The sequence below is a fragment of the Typopeltis vanoorti genome, chromosome 17 (genome assembly GCF_054136105.1).
Source record: "Typopeltis vanoorti isolate ZY-2024b chromosome 17, IOZ_Tvanoo_1.0, whole genome shotgun sequence".
NCBI classification, from domain to species: Eukaryota; Metazoa; Arthropoda; class Arachnida; order Uropygi; family Thelyphonidae; genus Typopeltis; species Typopeltis vanoorti.
The window spans coordinates 98,396,367-98,411,616 of NC_143565.1; the positions used below are offsets into that span (position 1 = coordinate 98,396,367).

Sequence of the window (15,250 nt, forward strand, 5' to 3'; positions counted from 1 at the left end):
ATAAGAAGAGTTGGCTGATAAAGCCTTATAGGAAAAATTAAAGTAAGTGGATCTTTCTCAAAGTAGGAGGAGGAGAGGATAGATCCAGCTATGGGTCCATGGGAGTGCCACTTCCCTTACAATCAAGATGATTGGCCCTTATGGCCCTGTTGGTCCATGAGTCCTTATTCAGTATATTCGAACCATCCCATCATATACGCACACAGACACACACACACACAATTTGTCAACTAATTTATCTGGTCAGTAGTAAGTTTTCATCTACATCTGTTTCATTTTCATTGTCATGATTTTCACTAAAGTCCGCACGGTTAGCCTAGTGGCTATGCGCTTCGCAACCATATGCTTGGGGAAGGAGTGTCCTAGGTTCGATTCCCATCGGTGACGTGAGGAGCTGAAGGATCTTCCTCAGCCATAGCCAAGTTAGCCAGTCTTGGGCGTGGACAGCAAGGTTTTTCCCCCAGTTTATTCTGGGGTTTTTCATCCCGCAAAGCAGGCAAACTGGCCTCGAGAACTCAACACTACAGGCCATAGTATACACCGGGGCAGAGTGAGGTCCGATGATCAATGGACCCTCGACACCGCAAGATAAAAGAGGGTATAAGGGAGATGAGATGAGATGATTTTCACTATTTTTATCAGGATTCAGAACAATATCTACAGTTTCAGATGCAAAACTGTATCAACAAAAATAAAATCCTATGTGCATGTATATCACTATACAGTGAAGTCAGTATAGTGATGAACAACAGGTGTTTCTTCATCAGTGTTCATCCACTCAACCAGATATTCTCATTAAGCCTCTCTACTATACACCTGGCAGCAGGATAACACTTTTTGCATACTCAAGCAAATTGTGAACAATTTCAATTATCATGTTAAGACAGGCCTCAACTTTCAATGTTGAGGCTTGTACCCTCTCCCAAGGTATATGAGTGATGAACCAATGCATTTTTTTCATGTTAAATTCTTTAATAAATGTCTCTACATGCTTGCCAGTATTTACGACATCTGACAAAATGAAAAGTGAGTGATACTTAGACTTCACAGAGCAACAGAGCATAATATTCCTTGGGCTTGTGTATAAACATTTATTTTGTGCAGGAGTTCAGCTTTAGGGCAAGCTGAACAATTGCTCAGAATAAGAATTTTGCAATCTTTTGGTTGACCTAAAATGTGCAGCATGCTCACGCTTAAAAATGATGTGCATATCCTGTGTGACAGAATCAGTGATAATTAACAAAACTTATTTGTAATGACTGGACTGCTCCTCAGTATAGTTCGCCCACCGATTAGAGGTCCCTCGACTCTTTTGCGCATGTCAGAAAAAGGAGAATCTATTCCGATAATAGGGTAATCAGTCTGTCCTCTGGGATGAGTTTGTTTATTATTATAGGTCGGAAAATTTAGCTTTTCTTTTATGAACGTTGCTGTTTTTAAAGTGTAACTATTTTGCTTGTATAACAGTTGGAAAAATGTACGTAGAGTGTTAACAAAATTAAAAAGGTATAGCATAAAACAAAAATGTAACTAAGTTTATTTTTAAGAAAGTTTTCTATAAAATAAAAATAATTATACAGAAAAACAGAAATTATTTCAAATGACCTTAGGTATTCTAAACTTACAGTCGAGAGAACTGAGACACTTTAATGTCCTAACCTCATTAATTATTTATGACTTGTTGTGACTCTTTTAACAAACCCATGCAAAAAAAATGTTGGAAAAAATAACATTGTTAAATTCTTTTAATCTTCAGAGTCATCTGAATCAGTGTCCGAATCGCCATCATTTTCACTTAAACTGATCACCAAAGGTCCACATAATTCTTCGATAATTCCGTCTCTGTCCCAATATATATTTTCCAATGAGGTGACATGAGAGCAATATTTTCCCCAGTTTTGAACTGTAATACTTTCAATCGCCTGTTCTGAAAGCTTAAAAAGTTTCAGCATGTCAATATCCCCAGTTTCGTTGCGATGGCGAATGAAACTTTTCACTTCTGCCCAAACATACTCAATAGCATTAATATCGCAATGATATGGTGGTAGTCTCAAAGTAGAAATGCATGCTCTTTGAGCATCCTGTCGAATTTAAATAGTTTAATTATGGGCGAGTTTCTTTTGACCAAATTAAGCAATTCCAATTTTTTGCATATCTGGAGAATGAGAAATGTTATTTGCAGAGAGCCAATCCATAAGAACTTGCTTCTTATTAGACCAATTTGGAACTTTGTTTAATCGAATAAACATGACTTTGAAAAAGCATTTGACAAAGTTAAAAGAAGCATATTATTTAACGTATTAAAAGAAAGATAAAGGCCAAATAATATCCTAAAAGCTATCACAAGTATATATGAAAATAATCAAATATCTACTTAAATGAAATAATAATAAAATGGAGTAAAAATTTACATCAAGGAATTAAACTTTCACCTACAGTTAACTTAAATACTCTCCTCTTTGCAGACGACCAAATAATAATTACAAATTCTGAAGATAACTTACAGAAAGCTATTTTAAATCTAAATAAGATATCCAAAGATTATGGTATGATAATATCAACGGAAAAATCAAAAACTGTGGCTTTTAAAGGACAAGATCCAGCAAGAACAAAAATAGTAATAGATAACAAGATCTTAGAACAGGTGAATTCATTTAACTACCTAGGATGTATGATCACATATGAAAATGAAAAAGATATAAACGTAAAAATTCATCATCATCATCAAATTCCTGCCATGTACCCTCAAGGGATGTACAGAATATGATAGTACTACATGAAAAATATTACATCATTACTAACTTCCTATCTACAATTTTCCTCCAAATCAGTCTGTTACTTGTCAAGACTCCAACATTATCAGATCTTATATTTCTATCGTATAAGGTGCTTTGTACTGTGTCAGTCCACCTATATCTTGGTCTTCCTCTGGGTCGTTTTGCTGCCAACCTGGCAGAGAACACTTGTTTTGCTAATCTTTCCTTGCCCATTCTGTTTAAGTGACCATACCACCTGAGATTAGCTCTGCTAACGCATTCCTGGAAGCTGACAATGTCAAGTTCTTTCCTAATATCCTCGTTTTTAATATGATATTGCCATTGCTGCCATCTGTTCACGCCTATAATCTTTCTCAGGACTCTCATATCTGCGGTCTCTAGTTTTTGGTCAAGTGTTTTACTTCTGACCCAGCTCTCAGATCCATAAGTTAAAACTGGTTTGAACACTGTCTTGTATACAGCTAATTTAGTGTTCTGACTAATTTCTCTCTTATTCCATATGAATTTATTCATTTGACTTCCCACCATACCAGCTTTGCTGATTCTGTGGTCTCTTTCTATATTTAATTTACCATCTTCACTAAAAATCGTGCCTAAGTAGCCGAAATGTTTTACTTGTTCCACAGGTTCTCCATTCACAACACAGTTGACATTTTCAGTGATTCTGCCTATTTTCATTGTCTTTGTCTTTTTATTGCTGACCTTCATACCATATCTATTACAACAGCTATTCAATTTAGTCAGAGAATCTTGCAGACTTGTAGCAGATTTATTTAGAAGTATAACATCATCCGCATAAAGCAAAGAGCTGACATTAACATCTCCAATTTTGATATCATGTTTAATACCACTTTCCTACATAATGTGATCCATATAGATAATGAATAACAGAGGGGATAATGTACATCCTTGTCTCACACCAGATTTAACATTAAACCATCTTCCTATACTTCCTTCAATTCTTACTGCTGACTTACAACTCAAATAAAGACTAAGTATTGCTTGATATAATGCCCCATTGACACCATATAACTGCAGCGTATTGAATAGCTTCTCTCTTGGCACCTTGTCATATGACTTTTCCAGATCGACAAAACTTAAATACAGATCTTTGTTATATTCCCATGCTTTCTCGACTATTTGTCGTAAAGTGAAGATCTGATCCTGACAGCCTCTATTTGGCCTGAATCCAGCTAGTTCTTCACCAAGCTTTTCTTCCACAATTCTTCTCAACCGTTTCTCAAGTATACTTGCATAGATCTTGCTAGGAACACTCAGTAGGGAAATACCTCTGTAATTCTCACATTCAGTTTTATTTCCCTTTTTATATATAGGTACTATGAGAGCTCTACTCCAATCATCGGGAATTTGTCCCTCTGTCCAGGCTTTCTGAACTATGCAGTGCAGCCACTGTAAGACTCTTATACCACCATACTTCATCATTTCTGGTCGAATATCATCTACTCCTGCTGCCTTTCCACATTTCAAGTCTGTGATGGCTTTTTCTACTTCAAGTATGGATATGTATTCCTGACTGCATGCCTGGTCAGTGTTTTTTACCACTGTGCTGTCATCACTGCTTGTTTCATTTAGCAGTTTTTCAAAGTAATTACTCCATACTTCAAGGATATCTTTTTCTCCCGTTTTCATGTCACCTTTATCATCTCTAACTCCTTTTACAGCACTCTTTCCTCCATTCCTAAGCTTCTTCAACAACCTCCAGAATATTTTGCCACCTTCTTGATATTTATTTTCTATATTCTTGCCGAAGTCCTCCCATGACTTTTGTTTAGCTAGTTTTACACACTGTTTAGCTTTCTTACATTTGTCTCTGTATTCTGTAAGAGTAAAAGCTGACTTATTTGCCAGGAACTTTTGATATGCTTTCTTCTTTTCCTTCACTGCCTCTTTAACTTCCTGTGTCCACCAGGGAGTTCTGATTTTTTTATCCTTGCACACAACCTCACCACATGCCTCTCTGGTAGAATCAATCAATGTTTTCTTCAGAGTTTGCCACTGAATCTCCAAGGTTTGATTCCTGTTCTCAAACCCTTTTATTTTATTTTCAATAATCTTTCTGTATTTTAGTCTACAGTTCACATCTGAGAGCTGCTCAACTTTTATTCGCTTTAAAACTTTCTTACATGTTATTCTTTTCAATATGAAATTCAATTTTATCCTGCTCAAGACTAAATAGTGATCACTTCCAATTTCAAATCCTCTGTACACTCTGGTGTCCTGCACCAGGGAGAAAACATCACTATCAACAATAACATAGTCAATGAGACTTTTCTTATTTCTAGCCTCTTCTCTCCATGTGAATTTGTGCACATTTTTATGTTGGAACATGGTGTTAGTAATAATCAGTCCATGTCCAGAGCAGAAATCCAACAGATATTTGCCATTATTATTAGCTTTGCTCTTTTCTCCAAATTTTCCCAAAATATTTTTGTATGTCTCACAATCATTTCCTATTCTGCTATTTAGATCCCCAACAAGGACCAACTTTTCATTTTTCATTGTGTCAGTTGCTTTTTCTAAAGCCTCAAAAAATTCCTCCACTTCTACCTTAGTAGAACCTTCTGTGGGACCATAGGCACAAATAAGTCTCATTGTCCAGTTTCCCATTCTCATATTTGCCCACATTACTCTACTTCAGACTGACTGCCATTCAAGAAGATTAGCCTCGCATTTTGTGTTGAATACTATGGCTACTCCTTCTTTTCATTGATTGTCATTGCCTGAATATAACATTTTATATTTATTGCTCAGAAAGATCTCACCAGTTTTGGTCTTTTTTGTTTCAGTCACTCCTATTATGTCGATCTGGTACTTATCTAATTCCTCAGCTAGCTCCATTTCTTTGCTACTCAGGCTTCTTACGTTGATAGTACCTATCTTTAACTCTGGTGATGTTGAGTTGAGGTTTGTTTTCAGATTTGTTCGAGTAGCTGAGTTTTCGCTGTTTGCCCTGGTTCCCTGGCGAAAACAACGGGGGCCTTGTTTAACCGGGCGACGACCCAGCCGGCATGAAATTTTGTCGTGTTGTACCATCATTTTTTATTTTGGTTTAACCAATAAGAATACAATTTGGTTGGCTAAATCCCAAATTGCCAGCCTATCCTCGTTCGTTCAGTATCCAAGTAGATATCCAACAGGGTGCACCACGAGAAGGTGAGGATTGGATATTAGGTCAGAAGCCGTGGTCGGTTCTCCGCATTCCTTTAAAGGCTATGTGGAGGTCTCCTCTCAGTTTTACAGCTTTGACCCTTAAGCACCCCATATTTAAAAATAACAGGTGTAATTAACTCTATATTTAAACCAAACCTAGTTCAAAAACAAACCAGACTAAAAGTATACAATACAGGGTGTTCGGGATAAATTTGACATATTTATAATTAATTATATTTTTCCGTAAGTTACATGTATTAACACACATTTCTCTTCATTTAAAAGTTTGGACCCTTCTTCATTCATATACAAGATGTCAGAAAGGATGGATAGCTGGAACCCACCTGAATCATGGAAGAGAATAACTTGTATCATGATGATTCGTGCCCGCCATCAAAATAAGGATATTACGACTGCTGCCCAATGCTCCCTGAATACAGTAAAAACAATCAGGTATGAACTAGAGACTTGCAATGGTGACTACGAGGATGTAGCCAGAAGAAAGATCCCTAGCAGACGATCTGATTGCGTTCGTACAGCAGAATTCCTCGCAAATCTGCAGGAGCAGGTGTTGAAGAACCCTGGCATTGGAATTCGGGCTTTGTTCGTGGAGTTGCTAACTGTAGTCAAGCCCTGGATAACAAGGGTAGCCAATGGTAGGCCGTATGTATGGCAGCAGGATTCGGCCCCTTGCCACACCTCTGGGAAAAGTCAAAAATGGTTGTCTGAAAATTTCTACGACTTCACCAGTCCAAATGTTTGGCCTCCAAACTCCCTAGACCTTAACCCCATGGATTATTTTGTATGGGGCGCAGTTGAAAAAGACACCAATCGCACTTCCAGTAATACAAAAGCCCAGTTAATGGATAAAATTAAAACAGTTTTTGCGGCCCTTCCCAGGGAGACTGTAGCATCAGCTTGTTCGAGGTTCCGAAGCAGAATTGAAGCTGTGATCGATGCTAATGGTGGTTATTTTGAGTAAATCTTGTTGATAGTATTGTAATTAACTCTGCCTGTAATGTTTTTTTGTCAATTCATTAAATTTAATAGATACAAAGAAGATTTTCTTTTTCCTTACGAAACTGTCAAATTTATCCCGAACACCCTGTACATTAGCTCTACCAGTGTTAATGTATCGAAGCGAAATCTGGACAATAAAACAAAAAGACAAACAAAGATTAACAACAGCAGAAATGAAGTTTATGAGAAAAACTGCAAAGTATATCCATTTTGATCACAAAAGAAATGAAGATATTATGAAAGAATTAAACCAAGAACCAGTAATAGAAAAAATTAAAAAATATAAACATAAATGGATGAAACACGTTCAAAGAATGAAAACAGAAAGATTACCAAAACAAGCCTTAAAGTACAAGCCATTAGGAAAAAAGAAAACCAGGACGTCCTCTTAAACGATTCAACGATGACTTCTAAGGCCGGAACAGGCCATGCTAGGCCTAAATCATTGATACGTATGATGATGTTTAATCGAATAAAGTCATATGAAGCGTTATGAATTATAACAACGGCATTTTTAGGAAGGTTTGGAATCAGTTTTTCTTCTGCCCACTTTTCGAAGATCGTAGAATTCATTTTCCCATGGTAATCTCCAGTAGTTGAATTGGCTTTGTATAGTAAGTTTGAATTTGGTAAAAAAACCCATTTCTCCACCTGCACACAAAATTATTATGCGCCGTGAGGCATTTCCGGTTTGTAGCACTCCACATTCTTCTTTAGATTGCCAACATTTTCCATAAGTTAAATTACTATCAATCCAAGTTTTATCTAGATACACAATCGGTCTTTTCTCCTCCCTGAAATGTCTTATTGCTCTCAAATACTGCGTTCTGGATAAAACAATGTCACTTCTCTCCATGATAAGTTTCCTTTTATTCTGGGACTTTTTAAAACAAAATCCGATTTCATGAAGTATTTTCCTTAATGTTTCTCTTTTCCAAAGAAAATTAATTTTTTCTTTAAGCACAGGAATCAATTTCAGAACAGTTGGCACTCTTTTCTCGACCACGTAAAATTCGTGAATAGTTCTTCTTATAACGTCTACATCAAAATCATTCAAAGCTACGGTTTCGATGGTTTTCTTTCTCTGGTGGTTTTTTTTTTTTAGGAGATTAAATTTTGGCTTACCTTCACCTTTTGATTCCCTACGAATTCTTTTAACAGTCGACCCCGATACGCCTGCAATTGCACTTGCACGTTTTATGACTTGAGAAAGGGGAACAAGAAGATGGCCTTCTGACGATTCTTTTTTGCAGAATGTCAGCACATTATTCAATATTCTTTTGCAAGAGCTACTGAAATGTTTAACAACAGAACTTGTTGACTGTACTGGATCCATCATACAAATTAATAATAAAAAAATAATGCAAAAAAGTGACAACAAAAATCAAGCTAGTACTAGTACAGCGACAGATAAGAAAGCACATGATTTCGCATATTGGCGACCAATTCGTACATCCTTCATTTCTTTCTCCCCTTCAGCATGAATCGACTATTCTTGGCAAAATGCCAAGAAGGGATCTACAAATGGTGGGCAAACTATAGTCATAAGTGAGGTAAAAATACAAACAACTATTTGTGATATAAAACATGTCATTATACTTGACAAGAAATTATATTCTTGTATATATAGGCTATTGACTTTTCATCAGTTGCTTCAGTATCTCACAATACAAAAATCTTTCCCATAATGTTTTTCACTTCCCAGACTACTTTTCAATCTTTATTTGAGGATTTATCAGTGGAAGTCAGACTCAGGAAGATACCAAAGTTAAATCAATGCAGAAGTCATATTGTATATATATATATATTCATTTGCTTAAATTTGGATAAAGAGTTAAACCAAAAATATAACTTCTTGTGAAGTTTAGTATGTTTTGTAATCCAATGGTAAAACTTCTTACCACTATCTCAGATTCAGAGTCTTATAATATGGTGATATTTGTACATAGAAAATATGACTTCTGCTTTGATTTAACCTTGGTGTCTTTCTGGGTCTGGCTCCCATACAGTAAATGTCAAAAAGGACAATAAAAGTCAAAACTGATCTGGGTAGCGATCCTTCCCATAATGTTGTAATAGGTTTCACGGTATGATAAGAACACAGATGGTTAAGAAAATAACTATTTATTAACTTAAAAGCTAAAGTTATTTTCTTAAACTAAATAGTTATTTTCTTAACCATCTGTGTTCTTATCATACCGTGAAACCTATTACAACATGTCTGATGAACACATAAGCCTATCCACACATATAAATATCCTTCCCATAATGTTTTTGCATTGTAGGATACTATGGCAATCGACGTGAAGTAAGTAGCCTCTATATATGTGTGTGTGTTTGTGTAGATAGTTGTGAAGATACTTCACTTGCAAACTCTGTTTGATTATGCTTGGGTAAGGAATTAAAAAAAGAATATAATTTCTTGTCAGATGTGATATATTTTGTAACTTGGCAGTAAAACTTCTTAATGCCATAGAATTGGCATTGTATAGCTGCTAGTTGAGCTGAAACCATTCTTCTGATTTCTTTAGATAAAAATTCTTCAAAAATTTCATTTCTGTTGATAAAAAAATTCTCGCTCATCACAGACAAGGACGAGTAATTTTATTTTTAATTTTTGCTGTCATAAATATATTTATTAGGAAACCCATCTACTTGTATTTATTTTGCTTCCTAAAATTATTGAACTTAGGCTTTAAGTAGATACACAAAGCAGAATTCATAATTTCTAGCAACAGTGTACAGTTGCATAATGAACAGGGATTTCTCTACTAAGATGAGAAAATAACAAAAAAACCAACTGTTCTTTGAAAACTCTGGATTTCTGGATGTCGTTTGTTTGAGGTTGGAAATCATGCAATTCATTGTACAGTGACTAATTATAGCAAACACCATTATCACCAACTCGCTCACTATTACAAACTACCAACTAAAGCTCCATAGGCACAACACTGTTCTAAAGGAAATTAACAGATTGTCCTCTATGACAAAAAATTCCTGTGATCCATACAAGTTTGCTGCTGTAGTTAGTCCACTGTATATTGCCAATATTGTTTTAATTGAAAAGCGTCTTTTAGTAAATTATTTACTCAGAAAAATATTTGAACTATATGGCTAACAAATGATGATTAAACAGATTTATGGAATTAATACAAAAAGTCATCTAATCTGTAAAGGATTTATAAAGTAATTACTTCCTATGTGCATGTATGAAACAGCTGTGCAATTTTTACTGTTGAATTGATTTTTGACTAGAAAAATGTTAATTATAGAGAAGAAATGATATTTACATGGTTGTTATTGAATATAAGTGAAATCATTCTGCAGTCATTATGGAAAGTAATACCCCTCTTGGAGAATTTCCAGGAAAGACAGAGGATTGAGGATAAAGAACTTGATGTGGTTACAGCCTAAGACAGGAGAATGTGGAGGAGACTCACTGAGAACAGCGACCCTATTTAAGTGGGACAAGCTGCAGAAGAAGATATACATAGTACTGTTTCATTTGTATGACTCATAATGGATTACACAATTTTTTGTGAAGGATCAACACTTGTTTGTTGATAGGAAGTTAGTAATAATGTGAAGTATATTGTGCATCCTTTGAGAGTACATATGAGAAATTTTATGGATTTGACAACATTTTTTTTTTTCGTTTACACACACACACACACACACACAATATGAAAATTAACATATATACAGGTAACCCTCGTATAACGCAGTACTTATACAACGCGGTCTACAAATTGTGGTATCCCTTGTTCAACGCAGTTTCAATATAATGCAGTCTACAATTTCTAGTAACCCTTTATTTATTTATTTATTTATTTATATATATATTTATTTAAGGTTATTTTTGACGCGGGATTTAAAAATCAAATTTTATCTTCGTTTAAATTTGTGTCTGCCCGTATCGCGCAAGTAGTTATAAGTATCGAATTTAGTTTTATTGCATTACTGAATAGAGGGCTTTTGCAGTCTGTGTCATTCTCAACAAATAGTGCAATTAGAGACAGAATAAAAACGGCACTAACTAATAACTCGCATCTCACCTCTCACAGAAACTAGGCTGTATAGACTTAAGCAAAACCATATGTTGCACCTAAACTAAAAATATTTTTCAATTATGAAATAAGTGTTTCATAATTGAAAAATTATGAAACACTATCTAACTAAAAACTATTTTTCAATTATGAAATAAGGTTTTTTTTTATTGCATTTGAAATTCTCGATGTCATTATGACAGATCACAAAGGATAAATAAAAATAAAAGACTACCAAGAATTGAAACATGCCATATAATGAATGTGTGAGTTCGCCTGCCACCTCAAACACAAACAAGAAGCCATAAAATTCAACCAAGGGTTGAAACGTTTGTGTGATTTGAGCCAGTCAGTAATGAGAAGTTCCATCAGAACGATAAATGACACCCTGTTGTGAATGTGTTAAAACTAATAATGAATGTTGTAATGACAGTTTCAGATGTTATGGAATTCGATTGAAGAGATTAGCATTTCAACTCAATACTTGTCGGTTGCTTTTGTCTTTGGGTCGCATGATCTTTTGTTAATATCGCACCAAAACATCTTTATAGCTGCTGTCTTGTGTAAAACAAAATTCAGCTTGTACGTATTGTGACAATTAAAAAAAAACTTGAATAATTTACAAGCGTATAAATTGCAAGCCTGTAAATCGTTGACATACCAGCAAAATTCTCAGACGTGCCATAGGTTTGCCATCTAGGGTTTACTGTATAAAGTGTCTATTGTTGAAAATTGTCTTCCTTTTCTGCCAGGAAAGCGCATTTAAAATCATAAGTGTGTTATTCTCAAGCAGAGCAGTTTATTTTCTTATGAGTTACATACATATGTAATGCTTTTTTTTTTTAATGTAAAAGTTTATTTTTATTGTAATGGCCACTAAAACTGCAACGAAAGGGGAAAAAAACCAACATTGAAGAGGAAATTCATTTCTCTCGAAGAAAAAATTAAAATCTTGGATTGGTTGAAAATTGGAGAAAAACTAGGAGTTGTTGCAAGGACTCTGAATTTAAATGAATCAACAATTCGAACAATCAAACAAAATGAACATAAAATCCGAGAAAGTGTTATTGCTGTGTCAACAGTAAGCGCATTGCTTGTGTTCGCGATATTCTAATAGAAAAAATGGAGAAATCTCTAATGATTTGGATAGAAGATTGCACTCAAAAGAAAATTCCTTTGGATGGACACCTTATTAAGCAAAAAGCTCTCAAAGTTTATAAACATTTAAAACAACTTGATCAAGATTCTTCAGAAGAAATCTCTCAGCATGGATTTTCTGCCAGTAAGGGTTGGTTCGAAAACTTTAAAAAGCAGTTTTCTTTGTATAATCTTAAAATCCAGGGAGAATCAGCAGATGTTGAAGCTGCCCATAAATACCCAGCAGAACTTTTAAAAATCATTAAAGAAGGTGGTTACAGTGCAGACCAGGTGTTCAATGTAGATGAATCTGGGTTATATTGGAAAAAAATGCCAAAAACACACCTATATTTCGAAAAATGAAAGATCAGCTCCTAGATTCAAAGTTTCCAAAGATAAAATTACTCTACTATTTTGTAGTAATGCATCAAGTGATTACATGGCAAAACCAATGTTTATTAACCGATCTGCAAATCCTCGTGCGATGAAAGGACTCTACGAGTCCATCCTACCTGTTTATGGGCAGGCAACAAAAAGGCATGGGTTACAGCTAGCATGTTTGAAAATTGTTTTTCAAGTGTTTTGTACCCGATGTAGAAAGTTACACAAAGAAAAAGAATATGGACTTCAAAATTCTACTAATTTTAGATAACGCACCAGGCCACCCAACAAATTTAAGCCATCCGAATATTAAATTAACTTTTTTGCTGCCTAATACTACTTCACTTATTCAACCACTCGACCAAGGAATAATATCAACATTTAAGTCATATTATATTCGGGGAACATTTCAATTAATTTTGGAAAAAATGGAATCTAATCCAAACATGACACTGCCTCAAGCACGGAAAGAGTTTTCAGTATTGAATTGTGTAAAAATTATTTCTTGTCCATTAAGGAATTACAACCCTCTATGCTGAATGCTTGCTGGAAAAAAATATGGCCTGAAGCCATAATGGAACAAAATTTAGTACCTCCAGTGGATGCCGAGCTATGTCATATAATAAACATCGCACACATTTTTGGTGGAGAGGGCTTTTGTGATATGGTTGAAAACGAAATTAGTGAATTAATTTATGGAGAAACAGATTTAGAGGAACTGATACAATTAATAGATGGCGGGGAAAGTTCTGCCTAAGATTCTGATTGTGATGAATCCGTTAAAGAATTCAGTTTAAAGAAATTAGCAGAAGGATTGGACTTGGCAAGAAAGTTAGGAAGTTATTTTACGGATAATGATCCCTCAATGGAGCGCTCGGGAAAATTCATGAGACAATTGGATATTTGTTTAGCGCCATATTATGAACTTAATAAAAAATTTTAACATAGTGGAAAGCAAAGGCTTATTACCGACTTCTTGATGACTAAACCAGCCGAAGTATACAATGAGAATTATACAAATGATGTCCAAGAGATTTCAAGTGGTGACGATCTCCAGCCACTTAAAGAACATCTACGAAATGTTATTTCTGAAGACTCTGATGACGATTAATATATGCGCTTTATTTTATTGTCTCTAAAACATTTATGCATTATGTGCAATGAAATTTATGTTAAATTTGTAATTTTTAGAATTTTATACTACTTATTTGTCATAGTTTATGTTTTCTTAACTTACATGAATTACCTGAATTAAATAAAAATATTGTTTTTGTTTGATATGTCATTGTTTATATAATTTAAAAAAAAAAAAAAAAACGATTTCGGAACCTAACCCTACTTTTTCTATGTGATCTATGTCTTGTATAATGCGATTTATATAACGCGGCATTTCTATGGAACCTAACATCCGCGTTATACGAGGGTTACCTGTATATGTCTATTGCATTACTAAGCCTACCGATGATTTCTGTAGTCTTCACACAGCAGGAAGTGAGTGTAAGCAAAGGCACTCACATTGATTCACAGACAACAGAAATATTCTCTCTCTTTTTGTGGCTATCATTCTTGCTTGCACTTATGTGATTTACCAGCCAATTTATGGTTGTTGTGAGCAGACTATAGTTATCTATTTATTTGCTCAGCTATGTGCAAACAGAAATAATTCTTTATTCTTTCTTATAAATAATAGATGTATTTTTTTTTTTTCAAATGGCAGCTCAGCTTATATGCTGTGTTGTATATTAAGAACTACTGAAATATTTGAAAAGTGCATATTTATACATGTTTGTGTGAGTAATTATTTTATGCAAATTATTCTTCTATGTCAATTAAATCAGATTTTTACTTTTTTATTTTTAATAGGTGCTTATGCTTATATTACTGATAAAGCCAACATTTTGCCCCGTGCAGCAGCAATCACTGCAGGTGGCCTTGGGGGCTTTCTTCTGGGTGCTAGAGGTAAAAAAAAAAATATGCCTGTAATTATGTTAATTTGTAAATTTTATATATGCAGTTTTAGCAGGATTATTTTTATAATATATTGCCAAAGTGTGAGCAAAATATCTCAAAGGATTACCCAAATTTTAAGAAACACTCTGAAAAATAAGTTGTTAGGTTTTAATGTGACCACATTTACACAAATCTGGTCACCTGGACTTCTTGTGAATGTGGATAGCTTAGCCAAATAGGTTGAAAAGAGAAGTCTGATAGAAACAGGTAAGTTAATATAAGGGTTTCATAGACTAGATGCTAAAGAATCTTCCATTATATAACTAGACAAGAGAAAAGGGGAGTGTAGATAGTAAAGAGATAAAGTCTAGATTTTTTGCATGGAGTATGTTAATGAGTCAGAGGTGGTTACAAGTGCTTTGTTGGTGAATAGCTTTAAAAGAAGGGTGATAATAGACATTCAGTCAATAACATTAGTGTATCGCTCCAATAATGAGTTTTCATACCCCATGGAGATGCCCATGTAGTAATAGTAATAATAAAAGTTTCTTCTCTGCATTTGGAATGCACTCAGTGATATTGGAATATTTATAAAACCTATGAACAGTAGAAACTGGATGTCTTTTTGGAAGGAATGGAGTGATTGGTCATTAAAAAATCTTACTGTTCCTCTGTCTATTGAAGCAAAGATTTTTAAGACATTCTTAGAGGCTCTATTCCAAATGAGAACAGTAGCCAATGGTTGAATGGATTTGTGATTAATGCAGA

At 34.7% G+C, this 15,250-nt stretch overlaps 1 protein-coding gene across 1 annotated transcript in view; it reads left to right on the forward strand.

Moving 5' to 3' along the window:
* Mic26-27 (MICOS complex subunit 26/27) overlaps positions 1-15,250 on the forward strand; it is a 60,470-nt gene that overhangs the window by 26,702 nt on the left and 18,518 nt on the right. Inside the window, exon 5 of the mRNA XM_090407334.1 lies at positions 14,396-14,491. Within this exon, the coding sequence (XP_090263460.1) occupies positions 14,396-14,491 (96 nt within the window). The remainder of the gene's footprint in view (positions 1-14,395; positions 14,492-15,250) is intronic.